This window comes from Paramormyrops kingsleyae, chromosome 16 (genome assembly GCF_048594095.1).
Source record: "Paramormyrops kingsleyae isolate MSU_618 chromosome 16, PKINGS_0.4, whole genome shotgun sequence".
Taxonomy (NCBI): domain Eukaryota; kingdom Metazoa; phylum Chordata; class Actinopteri; order Osteoglossiformes; family Mormyridae; genus Paramormyrops; species Paramormyrops kingsleyae.
In genome coordinates, this window is record NC_132812.1 from 8,469,145 (window position 1) to 8,491,557 (window position 22,413).

General features: G+C 40.6%; 2 protein-coding genes across 3 annotated transcripts; one reads left to right on the forward strand and one right to left on the reverse strand.

Annotated features, from left to right (window-relative positions):
• Nucleotides 1-2,503: 2,503 nt before the first annotated feature.
• On the reverse strand, nt 2,504-6,926 carry LOC111849084 (ankyrin repeat domain-containing protein SOWAHA-like). Its single transcript, XM_023821647.2, has one exon. It carries the CDS (start codon nt 6,612-6,614, stop codon nt 4,782-4,784), a length of 1,833 nt encoding a protein of 610 aa, XP_023677415.2. The 5' UTR covers nt 6,615-6,926; the 3' UTR covers nt 2,504-4,781.
• Nucleotides 6,879-22,157, forward strand: septin10 (septin 10). 2 transcript variants are annotated; one of them, XM_023821649.2, is made up of 11 exons: nt 6,879-6,991; nt 7,300-7,330; nt 8,512-8,629; nt 8,815-9,010; nt 9,572-9,758; nt 12,457-12,618; nt 12,826-12,922; nt 13,060-13,228; nt 18,426-18,558; nt 19,381-19,565; nt 21,163-22,157. In XM_023821649.2, the coding sequence occupies exons 2-11, from the start codon at nt 7,301-7,303 to the stop codon at nt 21,176-21,178; spliced, it is 1,293 nt and encodes a 430-aa protein (XP_023677417.1). In that variant the 5' UTR covers nt 6,879-6,991; nt 7,300; the 3' UTR covers nt 21,179-22,157. The 2 variants fall into 2 exon arrangements, with proteins under 2 accessions (XP_023677417.1, XP_023677416.1); XM_023821648.2 differs by lacking the exon at nt 6,879-6,991 and having other exon boundaries at nt 7,172-7,330.
• The last annotated feature ends 256 nt before the right edge of the window (nt 22,158-22,413 follow it).

Here is a 22,413-nt window from a genome sequence, read left to right on the forward strand (position 1 = left end):
CACTGAATTATGTACGGCTCACATCATCCGTGACATCAGATTGCCCTTTTTTTTGGCAAAGAACTTGAAATCATGTCCTGGACTTTGTACCTAGGATGGTAAACTTCATCTATTTTTATAAAAATTTTAAAAATAGATGAACAAATAGTGATATATGCCTGCAGACTTAAAAACCTTAGTGTAGGGGTGTGCAGCATTGTCACTTCAAATTAATTCACTCATATCCACATGACCGTTAGCATTAGTAAGTGTTTGATTTGACAAACTTGGACAATTATCAATCACACTGAGTCACATCTTAATATTAACGGATTATGTATTATAAGGCTCAAGGTCCTTCCGATCCAATCATGCTGCGGGAAATTGAACCAAAAACAGGTAAGCGTGGGTTGCCTTGCTACGTGTTTGAAAGATAACCCCCCCCCCAATCTGTCCAGATAGCAAAGAGTGACTCTCAAAATCGTATGATCCTTCGAACGAGACAGAGAGGTTGATGTGCAAATGAGGTCACTCTTCACAACAGGGGCAGTCAGCCGTTGATACAGTTTTGTCTGCATGGGGACACAGATTTAAAGGTAGGTCAATCGGAAAGGTCTCAACCAGACTACACACATGCTATACTTAAATCTGATATTCAGAGGTACAGCCTAGCATTGTTCAGTGCATTGCAGAACACAACCAGATATGCTGCATCCCCAGGCAACTACTGTATAAGGAATTCAATACTATGCACTAAGAAATGAGGAAGGTAGATTTCGGGCATCATACCTGTGACAGTACACAGTCATGAAGTGATCATACATTATCTTCACCTCATTGAGGAATACTATGCAGTAGACTAAAGCTTTTGAATTTATATAATCAGGGCCACAGCCATTATGGAGCACTAAGGTATTATATGGGAAGATGAGGCTACACATAAAAAGCCGTCACTCCTGTGAATGATTAAGTAGGTTGCAGGAGCCATGGGACCCAGAAAGAAGCCAGCTATGCTAAATGAAGGCTTCTGTCACTCTGCAAGATCCATCAGATGCAGAAAAGGCACCAAAACCAGAATGTTTTGTTTGTCTTTTTCCCCATATAAAATCTGCCTACCTAAATGTGATGGCAAAACACATGGCAATGATTTTTGATGATCGTGTGTGTATCAGGCTGTACACATTTGTGTTATGCAATCACAGAATATACACAGTGAAGGTTTCATTTGTTGTAGTTATAAGAAGGCTAAAACGAAAGAGTAGATGTTCTGGATATAGTAAAGAGTGACCAGATTGATAGCAGGTGAACCTCAATGAGGTGAAGATAATGTATGATCACTTTCATGACTGTCTATCTGCCATCATCGTGTTACTGTCACAGGTATGATGCCCGAAATCTACCTTGCTCATTTCTTAGTGGCAATTTGAGCCAGTAGCACATCACAGGACTAGCAGAGCACGGGCATGTGCTGTCCTGAGAATGAATCAGCCAGGAAGACCTTACACTGCTCCCACAAAGTCAGGCATCCAAGTGTCACATGAAAGAGCTTTTTGTCAGAGAAACTGCCTGGTATTTATTAAGGGGGAGTGAAAACGCGACAAATCTGCATGTGGGGAGGTCAAAAAATTCAAAACACTTTTCTGAGCTAACATTGTATCTGTAGGATACAGTATTGATACAGTAAAGGATACAGTAAAACATAGATTGTTTTCTCTCATTGACTGAATCAGCATCACAGATTAAGATCAAAACATTAAATATTGTGAGTTTTGACTCAGAACAAAATGGGAATGGTTGAAAATGTCTGCAGGTTTTCTCTGATCATAAATCCATATACAATTAAGACCAGAAACAAAATCAAAAACCTTTTCTCCTTTCTGTATTTAGTTATTGGTTTTATAAGTGTAATTGCCTGGCTGTTTTTATGGCTCATTTTGGTAACTATTGTATTTTATGCTCTAAATGTTAATGGTTTGTTAATCTTGGTCCAGTCTGGGGGTGGTGAGGGAGGGAGGGAATGTTAAACAAAAAGTATGATAAAATTGATATACCCTCTTAAAGTGTTAACCTTGTGTAATAAAGAGAAGGTTAATATGTATAATATGTACGTCTAACAAAGTGTGTGTGTGAGTGTATATACAGTAGGCATGGTTATTCTGTATTCTCTTCTTGGATGACAAACAACAGCTGGCAGACGGTGTTTCATCAGATACTCTGTTAAGGGCCCTATTAATGATAAATGGAGATTAGGCAGAGTGGCATTTGTAATTTAAGCAGAAGACAATTACAGTGCATTATCAATTCATTCAGGATAATTTAGACACACTAAGGAGACACAAGCCAGCAGAATTAGGAAAAAAGCCTGTGTCAGTTTTTAATCATGGTGTAGAAAGACACATCTAGTAATTACCACAACTTTACATCGCCAATACAGTGACTATTTTTATCTTGTTACAATAAGCAATGGGCCAGAAGGGCACTTCAAGTATATCACAGAGGGCAAAAAAAAACAAACAATCCAATATACCAAGCAATATAATTTATTTTTATAGGCAAAGTTTGACAGCGATTGATATTTCTTTAATTCATTAGTGTTTCATATTGACTGCTTTCACCTTAATAGTACATACAGTAGCTCACAAAATACATACAAAGAGGTTGAGGGTCCTATTGACAGAAAACATTTTATAACAAACATTGTACTGTACCAACCTAATCCCCAGATCCCTTCCTTCTGCTCAGTCAGGTGATCAAGTAGTGTAACCAAGTAGGGGTCTCACTGTTTGAAAACCTATATTTCTGACAGGGACTCCAACCCTTATTAGAAAAAAAGTGTGCTAAAAATGTGCTAACAAAACCCATTTCAGGTCATTTGTGATCAAAAAAGGTTTACGTACCAAACATTACAAAATATATAATGACTTTAAAGTGGTAAAACAAGGCAATCGTAAAAATCTGGGTTCCAGCCCAATAGATTTTGCTATAAGGAGGCTGTCGAAATGTTAATAATCTAAATCGATGTTAGAAAACTGCTTTAATAACGGCCCAATACTCAATGTGTTCAAAGAAATTACTGTGATTAAAGAACTTTTAAAATATCTATGACACAAGAACCCAACATGGCAGCACACAAAGTACAGTGTGGGAGTAAATGTGCTGTGTGCAGCATTTTCCCCAGTGCAAACACACTGTACTACACAGCACCAGGCAGCAAGTCCTGGCAAGTCTAGCTTACTTTGCTCTTCTGGAAAAGTGTCTGAACATCATCCCACCCACCCGCCCACCCATAAAGCAAATGTCAGACAGGTACCAGATACGTAAAAGGCACTAGGAAATTATTCAGATAATATACCAAGTCCTAAGTTAACCTTGCACAAACACAGCTAATTGCTAAAGATTTTTTAGCAATTAACCTTTAGCGACAGTGAATAAAATATACTATTCATCCATGCATCTATCTATCTATTCATCTTTCAAATGCTTATCCAGTACCGTCTTTGTATATTGACTGGGAGAGACATTCAAAAACAACACAGACTTGGGAAATACAGCAGCTTCACTTACAAGAACCTGTTTTGTCAGGGTGTTTTTCTGTAGGCAACACCTAAGGCATGCAAGAATAACACAAAGAGGAGAAAAAAAAAGACCTTTCCACTGTGCAACATTGGTGATCTTCTAAAATTAATACTTTCCTGGTTCATAACTTGAACACAAAGAAGAAAAAAAAGCCCAAAAGAGGACTCAAGTTATCTGCAAGGTCCTCAGCAGAAAAGAACTATGTCATAAACTGTAAATATATGAAGAAGCAAGTAAATAAAAACCTCATCAGTCGCAATTATACCATTAGTAGTCAGTCAAGTATGTATTAGTCATCAGTGAATAATACTGATGGTTCCTCCTAAATCTTTCCATTTTCCCGACGTTATTCAAGTGCATAAACCGAAACTAAATAAAATCACACATTCGTAGAATAGTACCTAGTCCAAATAAGCATGCTGAATTAGAAAAGCTGAATTTTCTGGGCTCAGAACCCCTAACAATTCAGTTTTAATGTGTTGATGAAGGTCAATGAGGCAACTTATTAATTAAAGCTAAACTTTATCATACTTTTCTCATCTTGATCAATAACTGCCAAATAATGTTTTAATTAAACCAATAATTAATTTCCAATAAACTGAACTTTTACAAACATAGAAATTTAAAGATTTTAAATTGGAGGGAAAAATCATTATACAAATATCGATCTATTTTGCTGCATATGACCTGCAGTCATATGAATGTAGGGGTGAATTTAGAAATGACAGTTTTATAGAAAAAAAAGTAACAATTTCTCAAATTTACATTTTAAACTAGACACTAAACATTTACATTATTGCAGTTCCTTAGTTTAATAGAATATTTGAGTTTTAAAAGAACACCCTAATTTTACATTCAGTGGGTATCATTTAAATCAAATGTAGACTATTTCTGGCGACAATAAATATACTGAAGATTCACAGTTTGTTATTATCTGGAGTTGCATCTTGGGTACATTAATCTAAGGCACCCAGAATCTATTCCAAACATCAGCTTTCCTGCAATTTACCTGTCAACCCTTGACCATCTAAACCAATCCTTTCTGGCTGCTATTTATTACTGAAAAAGTAATAATGCAGGGACATACATAATTTAACAGATAGCAATACAATGATCAAATCACTTGCTTTACAGAATTTACCTTGGCTCCCTGTTTGCTGTATACTCATTAACAGACAGGTAGAAAAAAAACTATATAGTGCGTTTCCATTTTCAGCTTGTCATCGTCAACCAAAGAGGTTTGATTTTGGTCTTGACTTCAGGGGGCTTGTAGACTCGTTATCTCCTTCCTCAGACTCTCTGAAGGAAGTGCTGTGGACTATTTGCGTCTTGTACTTGATTTTATGTAGCCTGGGTTTCATTTTGCCGACAGAAGGCTTCCGGATGAGAGGCTTAGGCTTCACAAAGCCCCCAGAGTCACACGTGTCTTCCTCTGGGTGATTCAGAAGCTTGAAGTTGGTCTGGAGAACTTTGGAGAACCTCCACCTACCGGCTACAGTCTCAGGGCTCTCGCAGTCGGAGTCGGCACACGCCCCGATGATGTCACGGACGTCATCGGACACACAGCTGCCCAGATAGTGGGCTGCCTTTCTGCCGCTATAGTCCCTGGCTTCCACATTGGCATCGTAAGCTCCCACCAGTAGCTTCACCACCTCTATGTGGTTGTGCATAGCGGCCAGGTGCAGGGGGGTATAACCAGCGCTGGAGCGAGCATTGATGTTCACAGGAATGTCGTGCTGTTTCGCAAAGTTCACCAGCAACGCTAGCAGCTCCTGTTTGCCCTGCTTAGCGGCCCAGTGCAGACAAGTGAAGCCGGTTACGAAGTCCTTCTTCACCACCAGGGTCGGCTCGCAGGTCAGGAGGCGGCTCAGGCTGTCCCACTGCCCATCAGATGCGCACATCATCCATTGGTGCTCCAAGGGATCCAACATCGCGCTGCCACTGTCCTCGTCAATGGAGGCAGAGTCGCTGTCACTCCTCACAGAAAAAGCATCCCTGTGCCTGACCGGGAGGTTCCCAGAATTTCTGAGCGCCAGGCTGCGACGTACCTGGGGAGAACTGCTCATCATGAGCTCTATGAAGGTCCTCCGGCTGGTTTTGGGTGTGTTGCCGTCATCGGCAGAGTCTGGGACCCTTTCATCTGCCCCATCACCCAAGGTATCCTTTAACAACTGGTTCTGCTGAAACTCTCGGGTGGCTTGCCATTTGCTCATGGATTGTGGTGGTGGCACACCTTTGCACTCCTTGTTCTCCCCCTGTCCACCTTCAGGCACGCACAGGGCATCTGAGGGTGGTCCGTCCATGCAAAGTGCTCCTCCTTTAGATGCGTTATCCTCAGACTCGCAGGCAGGTATATTTGACAGTGTACCGCTATCTGATGATGATGATGATGATGATGATGTGTCGAGTTTTAAGCCTTTCATATTGGTGTCCATGGATAAAGCAGGTGAATCACTCACTGTTACATGTATGTCAGAAGTAAAATGCTCACTTCCATGCAAGCTTTCCCCAGGCCTTGCCCCCACTGTGTCCCTGTTAACTTCACTTACTGATTTCATCAATCCATTCTCCTCAGGGCTGCTGACCCACTGAATTACATGTGCAGTACTCTTCGACGGTGAAGTCTCATCTACAGATCCCGGACTGTCTATCGAAGCCATGGGTGTTTCTTTAATCGACTGTCCGTTGCCAGAGTCAGCTCCGCACTTCGTTCCATTCGGCATCTCCGGGACCGCGGAACTGGACGTGGGATTAGGCTGATGGAATCCAGTCGACTGGGAACCATCATTCCCATTGCGCTGTCCATCTGCTCCTTCAGCGGTGCGCTTCACCGAGGCCGCGTATTTTTTTCTCAGGCAAACGTACTTCGCCCCACTTTCAGCTTTAACGAAAGCAACATTATCCACGTAGGCTTTAAATGCCTCCTTGGCCAGCGCCCTCTGCGCTGGATCGCTGGGGAACACGGATTTGAATCGATCGATCAGCTCCACGTTTTTCACCCTCCCGCCCCTTTCTATCAAAAACTGCAAAACAGATTCCTGGGTGCATTGAGTCGCCATTGGAAACGTGGGATACTGGGATCCCGATTGCCCCGCTCATAAGCAGCACTTCTGCCAGATTCCGTAACATCGGGACACCGATTTATCCTGAGCGTCTCAGCAGTCTGATAACCTGAGCTGATGGTTTCTGAAAGGTACCACCCTACGCGCAATCTCATTGAAATGGGCGTCCTCGAAGCAGGAGTTATCCACGCCCCTTAACAAGGCACACCCACGCCGGACGGACGAGCACTGACCTGCGCAAATGACGTCCCCATACCGGAACCCGAAAGTTTAAACGTCGGAGGCGTTCACAGTTGCCTGAGTTACCGAACTTCTGAATAAGGAGCTCGTTTCCGGAACGACATAGAAAAAAAATGGAATGTTCCATTCAGATGGTAGGTGTTTTGAGCAATATATAAATATCATAACGATGACAATCGTCTTTAACTTAAGTTGAAATTTGTCCCATATTAAAGATACTAATTGTATAAGATGCAAACAGTTATACAGTACAGAATTAATTTTATAATCCTTAACATTGTACAAACACGGTCATTGTGGAGGCTACTAACGTCATGATATCGAGAGTACATTCCAACCACTACAGTTGTGTGAATTTTTTTCTAACCCTAAGTTTAGTGAGGACGCTTTTTTCCATTTACATAATTAATAACGAAGTTTATAAACTCCTAATCTCTTTCAGAATGACTTCACCTGACGTTGTCCGACAGATGGTACGTGTTTCAGTATGTTTTCAAAAATGTATGCGATTAACTTCTTCCCGTTTAACTTCGGGACGCCTCAGAATTCCAGGGCTATGGCGGTCAGCTAACCAGTCTTTAGCTTTAAGGCGAACCATTTATCTCTCGGTGAAGCTGTCAGATGTTTTGACCAACACTCGCTATATTAATCATTGTGGAGGAAAAAAAAAACACGACATATTAAACCCCAGTCGGCTGTGTGTTGTGTAGGGAGCGCCGGCTAAAGAAACTGGAGCGCTGAGGCCTTTGAGTCCGGAGGCGGGGCAACGTGATTCCGACTTTAGTCATAACTGGGAATTTGCTGCTGTGAGATTTATAAAAAATTCTCTTTAGTGAGGAGCAAAAGTATTGCTGTCGTTTGTTTAAAACTGGCAGTTTATTTATTTAGGGTATTTTGTTGTGTTTGAGGCACCTTTTTGGGGAGAGTGGACATTGCCTTCTTTTAAAATAATTACAAAAGTAGGTGTAGAACAATGTCTTCAAACAAATAAGTTGGACTTGTGATTCATTTCAATTATGTGCATTTTACTCGACTGCTCCGCATTTCCTCCTACAGTCAGACTATTTGACGTCTTTAAATCTGTGTGTATGTGCTGTGCTGTGTATGTGACCCGCCACGGACCGCCGTCCAATCCAGGGTTTGCCACAGCCTTGTACCCTGTTACAAGGGATAGACTGCTCGCCTTGCCGCGACCCTGATCACGAAACGCAGATAGAAATGGATTGATAGGTTAAATAATGTGCGCCAGTGCCCTGTAGAAAAACGCAAATATCTAAATCCAGAAGGTTATATGTTTTTCCTTCGTAGCTGATTGTTGATGCTGAAGTTTCGTGATCAAACCCACACATATTCTGCAGTTATCAGGTTTTCTTTAGTCGCTTTGTATTATTATATTTATGGTCGTAATAATAATAATAATATCTTTCGGATCTATTGCCAAATCCACCCAGTGCAATGATATAGTGATGCTGAAGTCACGCTGCGTTAAACGAGGGGTGACTGGACGTATTACCAAGTAAATTTATAATAATTAAATATTTTGCATTTGCTGTGTGCGAAGTCATTGTGAGACCTAGATCTGACAGCCTGTAAGAAACAATTACAAGACTGATTTAAATATAATGGCCAGTTTTTTTTCTCTTTCTCCTTCCAGCAAGATAAAAATGCTCGTCCTTTGTCCTTATCTGGTCATGTTGGATTTGACAGCTTGCCAGATCAACTTGTCAATAAATCAACATCCCAAGGTTTCTGTTTTAATATCCTCTGCATTGGTAAGCAATTTCTTGATTCCGGAAAGACAAGCGTTGATTGACAGACAATGTTTTGCATTCCTAAAAGAATTCTTTGAAAAAATTCCTCTGTGTGTGCATCGTGGTAGCATATATTGTTATTGTTAAAACACTGGGTAGATTTAAGGTGATATTTATGTTAAAAGAAGTTTGTCTTTCTGTGTCAGGTGAAACTGGCATTGGCAAATCAACTCTGATGGACACTCTTTTCAACACTAATTTTGAGAACTTTGAGTCCTCCCACTTTGAGCCCAAGGTGAAACTACGAGCTCAAACGTATGACTTGCAGGAGAGCAATGTCCGACTGAAGCTCACCATCGTCAACACTGTAGGCTTTGGGGACCAAATGAATAAGCAGGAAAGGCACGTACCGCCATTAGGTTTTTAAGACTCATTTTTATGTTTGCTGCAGGTGCAACAGCACTTAGACACTTTTATGACTTGTATAAGTTCTTGTATAGGCATGCTTTGGGGAGTTGGGCCACCAGATGGCCTTAGACCCCCAGAAGTTGTTCTCCTATAAGACCTCCTTAGTAAATTCCTTTTAATTTGTCATCTTCTGAATTTTTTTCCCCCCACACAACCATTTTATTATTGTATCACATTAACTTCTCTGTTGGTCTACAATGGTCTTCTTATATTCTTTGCAACAGGTATTCTATATAAAATGGATTGGATTGAAACGTATATTAAGTTTTATATTGCGAACCAGTGGATGGCCTGGTGTTAAAAATAGCAGTGTACTTTAATTATTGTTTGGAAATACTGTTGTTGATGCTATTGCTTTACAGTTATCAGAGTTTGTCTTGTGATCACTTGTTCCACTCTCGGTAAGAACAAAGATGTACTTCAGGGCCAGTTTTCTCACTCACTGGTTTTAACAGTTCTCATTACTAATTAGTCCTTTTTGGTGTCTCTGTGCAGCTACCAGCATGTTGTGGACTACATAGACACACAGTTTGAGTCCTACCTACAGGAAGAGCTAAAAATCAAGCGCTCCCTCCATAACTACCATGACTCGCGCATCCATGCCTGCCTGTACTTCATTGCCCCCTCTGGTCACTCCCTGAAGTCTTTGGATTTGGTCACGATGAAGAAGCTGGACAGCAAGGTCTGTCATCAATGGATTAAAGTTATCTGTGTCCCTGTATGCAAATGTATAGCTTTTGTTTTGTTATCGAATGTGATGAATTCAAAATGGGTTTAATTTGGGTTCTTTCTCAGTGGTCTGCATAGTTTTGAGCACCACGTGAAATCAAAATAAAAATGGCAAATTTTGAATAATTTGCTAAAACTCAAAAAACTGATGTAATATGATGGATAAAATATTCATGGCTGTGATCAGTCCAAGCCTGAATACGTTTGAGTACATTGCCTCCAAAATTCACCCGCTATGCTAGCAGCTTCTCTCTGTTTGGGCAAGTAAGTTGATGGTATGGTTTAAATTAATCTGAGGTCCTATTGTATGGTGGAGACTATGAAAAAGACTCAAAATGAAGACATATCAGCACTGAAATGAAGTTGGATTTTATAGAAAAGACCAAATCAGGCTACACATGAGGGTACAAAATCATTTCAAAAGGAACTGCAGATCTCATAGATCAATGAAGCCTGTTGTAAAGTGGGGGGAAATACAAAACTACCACCAGACTGCAGCCAGTCAAGCTGTCCATTCAGACTTGTTACCAAAGAACAAGGACTGGTCTTGGGTAGATGTTGCTAGGGCAGCTGTCACTGAATGACAACTACGATAGATTGTTTGCGGATCAACAATATCCTCCTTAATGGGGTCTTTATGTTAGAATGACAAGAAAGAACTCGTATCATTACAAAGAGGTCACTAGACACCCCCATGGTAAAAACTGAAAATATTTGGCAGAATGTCAAATGGCTGTCCAGTGAGACTGTGGGACCTTTTCAATGCTAATATGTAAATGATTGAAAAATAAGGAGAAATCTTATTTAGAGAAATCTAAAGACCTACAGCCATGTCAGAAAACTCAAACTGTGGTAGAAGATTCTTTCATGTAGACAAATCTCATTGGCAAAGTAACTCGAGAGTAGCTTAAAATAAGCATTGATGTCCTTGCATGGCTCAGAGTACTGAGCTTAATCCCATTTTATAATGTCGGCAAGACCATTTCTCAACTTACTCTATACAGCTTGAGAAGTTTGGAACAGAAGAGTGGATAAATATCCTCATGTTGCGTGAAATTGAGTATGAAAAGGCTACTATCTGTAATAATTAAGAGTGAATCAAAACTTATTGTCCCAGCAGATGAATGCATAATCTTTCATGCTTATCAATTGAAACATTTGGTCTTGATTGCTTCCTGTAGAAGTATTGCATCTTTCCATTCCTAGACATTGTTGTGGAATTACCCCTGACCTTGCATATGTGTTCTGCTGCTGTTCTTGTGCTCTTCTATTTGCCATTACCAATAGTTAATAAAATGGTTGTGTGGAGGTTTTCTGAATAATATAGTGTACCCCTGAATCTTTCTGATACAGTTTTTCCATGGTTCCTAGTTTCTTTGGCTTTTCCCACATACCATTGAAATAACTCTCTATCTTAGTGTGCGTGTGTTCGTGTGTTTGCGTGTGTGTGTGTTCCCCCCGTTGGGATTGGGCTGATTGGCCGTCCCTGGTGAACCCTAGCTTGCACTATGTGCTTTGCTGAAAGGGCTCTGGACTTCATTTACCCTACATGGATGTTAACTAGTAGTGTGGTGTTTGAGGACTTTCATTTGAGGCAAGAGGATTAGATGTTAGATGTTATATGTTTTGAAAAGTTCTTGTGAAATTACTATGGCGTCTCTGCAATTAGACTCAAAGAATAAACTTTTGGCACCAACCTACATTTTCTGGAGCATGTTTATATTTGAAACATTTATAGTTTTTCAGGCAGAATGGTTGTAGAGCAGCCTTTTAGGTTTTTGTTGGTTCCTTGTTTTATGTTGCTAGCCCTCTGCAAATGAGACCAAACTACTGCCCGTTTGATAATGGTGGGTTTCCGGTTGACACATCCAACAAGATCTGTGATGTCTCTGCTTGTCTGTTTTCCAGGCTTGTTACTTATCTGGAAGGCATTACTCATGGCTGTGGACTAGGTGGTGCCCCATCTGATATTACAATCATGACCCCTGGGTCATCTGTGCCAATAACAGAGAAACCATAGTCAAAGAAACCTTTACTGTTCAGCATTTTTCATGTAATATCAGAAAGGCAGGAACCTCTGTCATCTGTCATTGATATTTCTCTTGTGCTTTTTCTTGCCAGGACTTCACATCCCTATAATCCAGCCTGTGATTTGATTTTGTAATTTTGAATGCTTTGGTCTGAATCATAGTCATCTAGTGAATGCATGTAAACAGGACTGTGCGTGTCTGCATAGTAGCAACTAACAAGCATCATTGTTTTGAAACTTGTACTGTAATATGCGTCTACATTGTTAAAATGAGCAAATGGCACTTTTGTTGAACACTTCATGCTTGAGTGAGTTAATACTAGGCCTAATTATCTTTGTAATCGCATTGTCCTACTTTCATGACTCTTAATAGCAATATCTTATTCTGTTGCAAGTGGCGTACTACTCTTTTGGTGGGGGTAACTTTGGGTGTTTTGAGCCCTACCTTCGGCCACTTCCATACCTCGCTACCACACAGCTTACTTGAGTGCTGGCTAGTCATGCTTTTTGTCTTCCCATCTCCTTGAGTATTACGGAGGGACACTTGCATTATTTCTCCTGTAGTTTTTGTATTTGGAATTTTCTTATCAATCACCACTGTCTCTCTCCTTGCCATGTAAAGGTCAACATTATTCCTGTCATTGCCAAAGCTGACACCATTTCAAAAAGCGAGCTTCACAAGTTCAAGATCAAGATAATGAGTGAACTTGTGAGCAATGGAGTGCAGATTTACCAGTTCCCTATTGATGATGAGACGGTGTCCAAAATCAATACTGCCATGAATGTAAGTGTGTTTAAGCTATTACTTATTGTTCCCTTTCTTGGTACACAGAATAATGTAAGATTAGTTTGTTTTAAGTAAAGTCCCGCCCCCTTATGTTCTGGATATTGTGATGTTACTTTGTTTTAGTATGAGATTCCAATTCAATACAGTAGCCGACCTTGATGTCATGAATTGTGGCATTTCTGGTGGCATGTCTGGTCTTTGCAGGGTCATCTTCCCTTCGCTGTTGTTGGGAGCACTGAGGAGGTGAAGATAGGGAATAAAATGGTGAAAGCACGGCAGTACCCTTGGGGGGTGGTGCAAGGTCAGTCCTGGCAGGTGCTCTGCCAGTGTGCCTCTGCCCTTTGAGCAGCTGTATGGACAGAAACATTGTCTGAGTGAAGGCAGAGAGACATTGGATGAGCTGTTACTCAGGTTACCCTGTGTCCCCCCCCCCCACAGTGGAGAATGAGAATCACTGCGATTTTGTGAAGCTGCGCGAGATGCTGATCTGCGTGAACATGGAGGACCTGCGGGAGCAGACACACACGCGTCACTATGAGCTGTACCGCCGCTGCAAGCTGGAGGAAATGGGCTTCAAGGACACCGATGCTGAGAGCAAACCTGTCAGGTATGTATACATCTTTTTGTGAAGGCCCCTTTGCTGTACTAATGAACAGTCAGTTACTGTTTGCTTAGGCCATCGGTTTGATTCTTTAAAGGTGTTCAATGTGTTACACTGAGTGCTCACCAAAAATGGCATCCAGGCATGTTCCACTGTTTAGCGGTCAAAGTGAGTTACTCTTCAAAAATGATAATTGCTTAAATAGCAGACAGCACTGCTTCAGATGGTAGAGTATGGCACACCACCAGTGTTCACACCCCCAGTGTTCACACCACCTGTGTTTTTGCAGCTTATACAAGAATTTACAGTGCTCACAAAGTCTTAGGACACTTATTTAATTAGGTAAAAATATTGCCATTTTAATGGTTATATAACAAAATCATTATTCTTTTGTTTACAAAAATATATATCACATTAGTAGTTTAAAGTAAAACATTAATTTCAAATACAGTACTAATTGATTGAAACTTGAATTTTAGTTCTAAAAGAGCTATTAGTTAAAAAGTTCAATGACAAGCAGTTTCATTTGGTGCTTTTTAATTAGTAACACCTTTGCAATAACATAAAACGCCAAACATTTGTGTTTTTAATATCCTTTTAGGAGCCAATGACTACAATTGCGATTAATAGCAATATGGCAAAAAAAGAATCAAGAGTCAGTCAAAAAAAATTATGACAATAAAAGGAAATGTCTGTGTGAAATTAAACTGGGGCTCTAGGACTTGCTGTGAGCACTGTATTTGAAGATATAGCATTTCATATTTTTGCTAATTATTTCTGTAATATATTTACTGCATATATACTTTCTAGATTGGTGGATTCCAGCTTATGGTGATATGCTTCTGCTATACTCTGGTTATTTGGTTGTTTCCATTAATAATTCAAATGTTTTCCAAGAACCAGAAAAATTCTGCATGAATTAAATATAAAGTAAAAGTACTGAATAAATGCGCCCTCATTGTCCTGTGGATGTAGTATATTTCATTTTGAAGGCAAGGTCATTATCTGAAATTCATTCTTTTCCACCTGAGATACTAACCACTGACAATGGATGAGGAATTAAGTCTGATATGGAGGGGAGTTAGAATTGATTTTTCACTGATTTGTCAGCCTTGATACCTGTTGATTGCAATTTAGCCTGATTAATGTTTTATTTACTCATGGGTTATAGTGACCTCTGCATACAGACTATGGTTGGAATGTTGCTGGTTCAAATCCTGTGGTCAGCAGAATAGTCACATTGCCACATTGCCAGTGGGTCCTTGAGAAAGGTTCTTAATTTTAAAAAAAAGCTTAATTTTCACCTCTACATATTTGTGTGTATGTCTTAATGGAGAGCAAGGTGGGATATGCTGAAACGAAATAATTCCTATATTCCTGTACTCGTACCTATACCTAGGGCTAGAGCTGGGCGATATGGCCTGAAAATAAAATCTCCGATTTTTTTCACAATAAGGCCCAATCCCAATTCTACCCCTTACCCCTACACTTACCCCTACCCCTCCGTTTGGCGCGTTCACGTGTAGGGGTAGGGGTGTCTCAATTCTCTTTTGATTGGAGGGGTAGGGGTAAGGGGAAGGGCTAGATAGCCCTCGAAACGAAGATTTTTCGGGACCTCACTTCAAACGAAGGGCTAAGAGAAATTTACAACATGGCTGCTCACTCGAGCAAGCAGACCCATAAATGTTAAGTAATTTTTGCCATTAATAAGGATTTTTATGACATTTTTTCATAAAAATGGTAATGTTTGTGTTTACGGTGATGTTCTGTAAAGAAACGTTTGAAAAAAAATCGCTAAAGTTTGCTTGCGGATAGCACTGATTGCACAATATTAGGAAATATATTTTTATGTCATATAACGTTACCCGGTAACTGACTGCATGTGGTAACGCGTTGTTTTGTTTTGCTTACGGCCATATGTGTACATGTAAATGAACGGTGCTTACACTATTCGTACTTATTGCAACATGACAACATTTTTGTAAATTATATTCTGTATAGGGACAGCTGAGGAAACCCGAAGGCTCATACGTTTTCGAGGTGAAAACGAACATCTGTTTTTAAAGTCCAAATACGGCGCAAAAAAACTTCGGGAGTGAGTAATCTTTACATGCTACGATGCTGACGGCGACATCTTGGAATTTGTGATAAACATCGGAGCATGTCCCCTGACGTAACGTTAGGAGGTAGTGACAATGGATGATGACGTATAACAGTGTAGTAGTGGTGTCCCATTTCTTAGGGGAAATTTTTTAACCCTACCCCTTTCCACTTCATTTCAAGGGGCAAGGGGAAGGGGTGAGGGGTAGGCAAAGGGGTAGAAAATAGAATTGGGATTGGGCCTTAATCCGATTTTCGATTTTAATCAATTTTCCCCTCCCCTACTCAAAATCAAACTACAGATGACAAATAAATGGTTCAAAACAAGTTTTAACTTTATATTGTTTTATTTTTTTACCGATTAAGTGTAATCTGACAAGGCAAAAAAGATGCTTGTAAGTGAGATGGCAGACCACGGCATTGTAAACACTTTTAGAAACATGTAAAAACTTTTAGCATGTTAATGAATCCCAGCTTTTCCACAGTATGTATGGGCACCATGTCTTTTGCAATATACATCGCGACAGCGTTTATCGCCTTACATTCTTATCATATGGCACACAGTTCGAAAACGTGTCAGGGACGGTTGCTTGCTTAACTTTGGATGTTGTGCTGGTGCTGTGGGTATTTTCATTTCGCTGGGAGCTGTACTTCTCCCACTCCGCTGTGTGCCTCTGCTTTAGGTGCTGGAATAAATTTGTCGTGCTGCTTCCTTTGATTGCAACAGTTTTTAAACAGACTTTGCAACGGGGACTTGTTTGGTCAGTGTCCGACGGCGCAAAACCGAACCATTGCCATGTTTGTGAATCCGCTACAGTGTTTGGGTGAGCCGCGCTAATGTACCCGTGAAGGACAGTGCGTCGCATTACCTCTGCTTTTGGCGCTCGCATGTAAAATAAGTAATAAAATCTATTTTCATAAAAACACATCGTCCTGCACTGTAAATTCGAATTAATCGATAAAATCAATTTATCGCCCACCTCTACCTAGGGCTGTGCGATATGACGATATATATCGGATGACGAAATAAATCTCTATCGTTTCATATTATCCTGTATCGTTTATTTCATGGTGTTGCAAAATATACTGTTTACAGCAACATTTTTTCATCATTTGGATGACAGTTATGCAAGGCTACACAATTATGTATTTTTGTCTGTGTTGTGTAAAATCACATCCACACAAATGCAGTGATTTGTACACTGGAAAAGGGTTTTGCACATTTGTGGGTCACTTCCTGTCTATTTGTGGATCACGTTACATTTATGACCTCGTTCTTTTTTACTTGCAGATTTTTGTCCAATTCCTACCTCAGCTGATCTCTAGAAAAAATATCCATAAATACAAAGTGCAGCCGTGATATATACCGTTATCGGGATATGAGATGACTTATATCGGGTTATGAGCTTTTGGTCATATTGCACAGCCCTACCTGTACCAATAGCAATTGAAGCATAATGTCATTTGTGTCTACGTATGTAGGCCAGTGGTTCTCAACCTTTTTTGCACTGTGACCCAATTTTTACCATGCCAGCTCAGTCACGGCCCTATATCAAGTATAGGATTAAATTGTTGCTATGATCAAGCAGTTACAGGATTAATTGTAGGATTGGGGCTGGGAAATCTGTTTGTGGATCAACATAGGAGCTTTCTGGCGAATTGATGGTGCTTACCTTTCCAACTCTACCTCGCGACCCTTTCAGAACTTGCTGCGACCCAAATTTGGGTCCCGTCAGGTCCATATCTTTTTGTGAAGGCTCCTTTGCTGTACTAATGAACAGTTAGTTAGTTGCTGTTTGCTTTGGCCATCGGTTTGATTCTTTAAAGGTGTTTAATGTGTTATGCTGAGTGCTCGGGTACAAAAACGAGAATAGCTGAATAGACCATGTCATTCTTGTGGAGTTAGTGTGGATCTGAAGTTTGTTTTGCTGCCGTGACTAAGTTCAGTCTTTTTAGTCTTAGTTTCCAATAATTTGGCAGCAGGTACAGCTGCATAATTTCTGTTGTACTAGCATGTGCAGGCTTGAGGACCCTGATGCTGAGTTGGCTGTTTCTGTTACTCGGCTGAGTAACTTTTCCTGGGAATTGAAAAGTTGGGGGGGGGGGGGTTTCTCATGAAATTTGATTTAGTTTGAAATTAAGAAATGGTATTTGTAAATTAACATGTTAAAGAACCCCCCCCCCCCTTCATTTCTGTCCCTGCCCATGCCTGCTTCTAATCAGTGTCTAAGTTGAACCAGGGCCCCGACAATTGTTGACTTAACCCCATGGAGCCAGACATTCTTGAGATGTTTCAAACTACTTCTAAGCATTTATCAAATCCCTATGAGCTCAAGTGGTAAGACTGAAGGTAGTACCTAGAATCACAGGATTATTCTTTTTTTTTTTTTAAGTTTGGCCTTTTATGATATTTTCAGTTATTAGAAGGATTGTGGTTGCTTTGGGAGATGAACCTCCAGGGTCATTCCAGGTTCTCAAGTTTCCTTTATCTTCCGTTTTGGAATGAGACAAATACTGCTGCTGTTTCTGCAGACAGGAGGATTCCTGCCTTTGGGGCAACAGAACACTCATTAATGGGAGAAAGTTATACTTTGAGAAAGAAGTCAGTGGTGTCCAGATGTTGCTGATTTTCCCCCCCCTCTAAAACAGGAGCGGTGCATGTCACAACTGCACATTCAGATGGTATACACACGCAATAATTTGGTCTCCGTTGCCATGGTCTAATTTGGGTTTTAAAGGGAGCTGACCTAGGGTTGAGTCATCGTGGTTTGTGACGCAGAATTCATTTTTCCACACAGCGTATCAAACACCACCCATGACAAACCCTGCTCTTAAAAAGTCAAAGTACTTCTCTTTTCCAGTTCTACGCCCAATGATGTCAGTGCAGAACATGCACCTTGTTTACTTATTTTTACTTGCATGCCACACAAATGTTTCTTTGATGCATTGATTAAAATGGCCTTACAGCTTGTTATAACAAGTACATTATCTCAATGAACCTAAGTTATCTCAATTTGCCTGAGTTCTGTATATCTTTTGTTTTTGTACTGTATGCAAGTCAGTTCCCTAGACCATTACTTTATGCTGAGTCTCTGTCTTGCAGTCTGCAGCAGACATATGAAGCCAAGCGACAAGAATTCCTTGGGGAGCTTCAGAAGAGGGAGGAAGAAATGAGGCAGATGTTTGTCCAGAGAGTTAAGGAGAAGGAAATGGAGCTGAAGGAGGCTGAAAGAGAGGTGCTTGATTATCACTGTCCGTCCATCCCATCCATCCATCCATTCTCTACCACTTATCCAGGTCTCGGTCACTGGCGGAGCTGGCCAGACCGCTTCTCCCCAGCCACCCCCTCCAGCTCCTTTGGGAGAATACCAAGGCAGTCCCAGGCTAGTCCAGAGATGTAATCTCTCCATGATGTCCTGGGTCTGCCCCAGGGTCTCCTCCTTGTTAGACATGCCTGAAACACCTCCCCAGGGAGGCATCCATGACAGATGCCAGAACCGCCTCAGCTGACTCTTTTAGATGTAAAGGGGTGGCGGCTTTACTTTGAGCCCCTCCCAACAACACCCTGCAAAGGAAGCTCATTTCTGTCCGTGATGTCATTCTTACGGTCATTACCCAGAACTCATGACCATAGGTGAGGGTAGGAACGTGGATCTACCAGTAAATCAGTAGCTAAAATTGGATCAAGCAAAGTAAAACTTAACAATGTGTACATTTATCATCGCTATATAAAGTTATCATTGTGCTAACAGACAAATTAATTATACATGTCACAAAAGAATTAAATGTTATCTTGAAGTGAAGGTGTAACATTAATGTTATTCTATGTCTGCATGAGTTTAATACCTCAGTCCAAAGTTATGTAGTTCGGAGAATTTATGTCTCTAAATTGGCCTTAGTGTGTGTGACTATTGCCCTGTATCCTGGGGTAGGCTTCAGGCTCTACCCTGATTAACTGAGTAGTTATGGAACATGGATGGCATGAGCTTTTTCCATCAGCTGCTGCCACCTTGTGGTCATTTTTAGAACTGCAGCCAATTCTTCTATCTTAAATTCAGTTGCAGGCCAAGTTTGAGCAATTGAAGAGACTTCACCATGATGAGACAAGCAAGCTGGATGAGAAGAGGAGGATGCTAGAGGACGAGATCAACACTTTCAACAAGAAGAAAGCTGCCACTGAGCTGCTTCAGGCTCAGGCCTTTAACACTAATGCCAACATTAAAAAAGACAAAGATCGCAAGAAGTGAGTGCTTCCAGTCCCTATTTAATAACAAGTCTTTAAATGAAGTTAAAATGCTGCTTGCAGCAAAAGAAAAAAGGCCTTGTGTTAATATCTGATCTTGGTGCTTTCTTTGAGTCTTTAGGTAACCATGTTGACGCTAAGTTAAATAACTTATAAAACATATTTTGCACTCTGTTCATAAACTAAACTATTTTTAGGCTTTGTGGCCATGCATAGAGGGCCTGCAGTGTGTGGGAAAACCTCTGGTAACATTGTTGTTTTAATAGTCAAGTCTGTCCAAGGATGTTAAAATAGTGCACACACAGGTCAGAGTTGCTGATGCTGGTTCAAGTGTCCATAGCAGTTTACACAGTAGCAATTATTGCTAATGGTAATAGGAGATTTCAGGCCAGTGTCAGAATGTGCATGCAGTAATTTTGGTTTTGAAATGAATTCTCATTATTTCATCTTAGGGTTATGATGCACAGGGCAACTTTTTGAGCAGTGTTGCTGGGCAGTTGCCAACCAGGTCAGAAAATGGGCAACTTATCTGGATCCAAACGGTCACAAACATTTGCCCAATGCCAATCAAAGATTTTCAATTAGAAATTTGTTGTCCAATATGTCCAATGGGAAAGTGTCCGAGTAACTTTTGCCGGCAACATTGCCTAAGAAGTTGCCCTGTGTATTTTCACCCTTAGTCTCTGAATTGGACCAAACTCATTTCACAAGCAGGAAACTTGTTGGTGGGAACTTGCCCTTTTCACTGAATTAGGCTACACTGGTCCTCTGCTCCTGGGCCAGTATAAATTGTCTCACTTCCCTGTTTGTATTTTAAACAGAATTATACATTGCTAAAACACACCTCATAAGGATTTATTATTGTTAACTTGTATAAGTTTTACTAGGTAATTTTCCTCCTTACATATTAACCCTCATCACCCAAAGCAAGTTGTTTTGGTCTTTCAGCTTTAAATATGGCTGTTGGTTCCATTCAGTGCCTGGATTCTGACTGGCGAATCTGAAAGCATGACACTGTTGTTCAGCCATGACTTGTAGCAGGCCTCCTGCAAAATGGCTTCAGCCAGCTAAATATTCAGCTTCCTGATTGGCTCTCAGCTCGGAGGCAGTCGCCTGGTTGATTGCCTGCGTGAGTGACTGCAGTGAAATAGGTCCGACTTGGCTCCTACTTTCCCATGTCTTTCGTGTCAGCTGCTTCTTTCACCACTGTCCAGACAACTAATCAGATGCACACACGTAGCTGTGGCCCCCCATGTCCATCATATAGGACATACACCATATGCAGACGAGCTCTGTAAGCAGGACAGCCCTTTGTCCTGACCCCCCCAGTGCAGCACAGAATAAGCTTCCTTATTCTGATTCTTTTCAACTTGCTTGTTTTCCATAAACACATTTGAAGTGCGTCAGTTAACAAGCCCTGAGTTTCCTCTCCATGCTGGGGAGTAACTACACACTAGGTACTGTGTCATGAATAAAATGTTTGTGGTAATGGGAGCAGCAGGGCTGCGGGAGAGGAATAGAGATAAAAGTGGTAAAGTCCTTGATGAAGGATGTTAAAAGCTTTTTCTGTTGTTGTTGTTGTTTTCTCTTCTTTTAGCTCCGGTTTTATGTGAAGAAACACTCTCAGCTGCACCCAGCACTCGGCTCTCTAATAACAGAATAGCACCTGTTGCTGCCCTAATCCTCGCTGCTTCATGTGCCAAGCTGTGGATTACTCTTGCCTTTTTATAACACTAGTGCCTTGTTATGTGTGTACCCCCCCCTCCTCTCTGTCCTTTAAGCCATTGCCCCAGAGGCTGCTAGCATGGCTGCCTTAGCCCCTGACCTGATGTAATGGTGCCCTTTTTTTGGATACGTCAAATAAGAGCATGTTAATGGTGTCAAACTGTAACATGCAGCCATGAGAGTGGATTTTTCCTCCACTCCGTTTAGCCTCTGGAATGGACCTGGTAAGAGGGTTAGTAGTGCTGGGCCCTTGTGTAGGGAGGTACACCCTATGTGTATACCTCTACTCTTCACTAATTTTGGGCTGTTGTAAGAAAAGCAACAAACTGTTACTTTTGAAACTGAATCAGGGTTTGTTTTGTTCATGCATTATTTACTTTTTATATAGTTGAATTTTAATGCTTAACATCATTTAAGGGATGTTAGATGCAAAGAACATTGTATGCCTTTATTTACAATATTTTTGTATCATTTTCGTGTGTCATGTTAACCAAAGAACTATTAAAATGGCATTTTAATGTTGGGTCTGCACGTTCTAAAAGGCAGTCTCTGAATTGCCATTTATATTTGCCACCATTTATACTCATACTATGCAAACATTAATAGACACTTAAATATAATGCATTCAAACTTTTCCCAAGTGCCTTCTGTACTCTAATTTGCTGCTGTATTTTACTAGCAGCTGAAATGTTTACCTTAAGTGTTTATGTTGTGCTGTAATAAGTACCAAACAATGGCATGGTTCATAAAAACCTTCATGCTATTAAAATGTTATTCACCAAATCATACTCTTTTGGTAACATGTTTGTATAAGCAGGGCTGGAGGTATAGGGGTATTGTGAGTAAAATAAAATTCTATTTCTTGGATTTGTTTGTTGTATAAGAACCCATCCACCCACACTCAACTCAAATAGGAATCCTGCTAACTTATCACCAGCTAGCACCCCCTATGGGTTCTATTACAACTGTGCACTTAATATGCTTGACTCAGCTATTTGCTGAACAATCTTTAAAACTGAGGTGTAGTAATGTAATGTCACAAATTTGAAATTTAAATTGTAACTTTGTAACCCTTTAATATGCAATAAGTTCCAACTTAGAGTGCTATACAGATTTAATTTTG

What these genes read in the sequence shown, in the direction of transcription:
- LOC111849084 (XM_023821647.2), bottom strand. Translation starts at nt 6,614, where the DNA reads ATGGCGACTCAATGCACCCAGGAATCTGTTTTGCAGTTTTTGATAGAA.
- septin10 (XM_023821648.2), top strand. Translation starts at nt 7,172, where the DNA reads ATGATATCGAGAGTACATTCCAACCACTACAGTTGTGTGAATTTTTTT. An exon ending in CAAATGAATAAGCAGGAAAG is followed by an intron (nt 9,011 to 9,571) that starts GCACGTACCGCC and finishes GTCTCTGTGCAG; the next exon opens with CTACCAGCATGTTGTGGACT. An exon ending in GCTGAGAGCAAACCTGTCAG is followed by an intron (nt 13,229 to 18,425) that starts GTATGTATACAT and finishes TCTGTCTTGCAG; the next exon opens with TCTGCAGCAGACATATGAAG.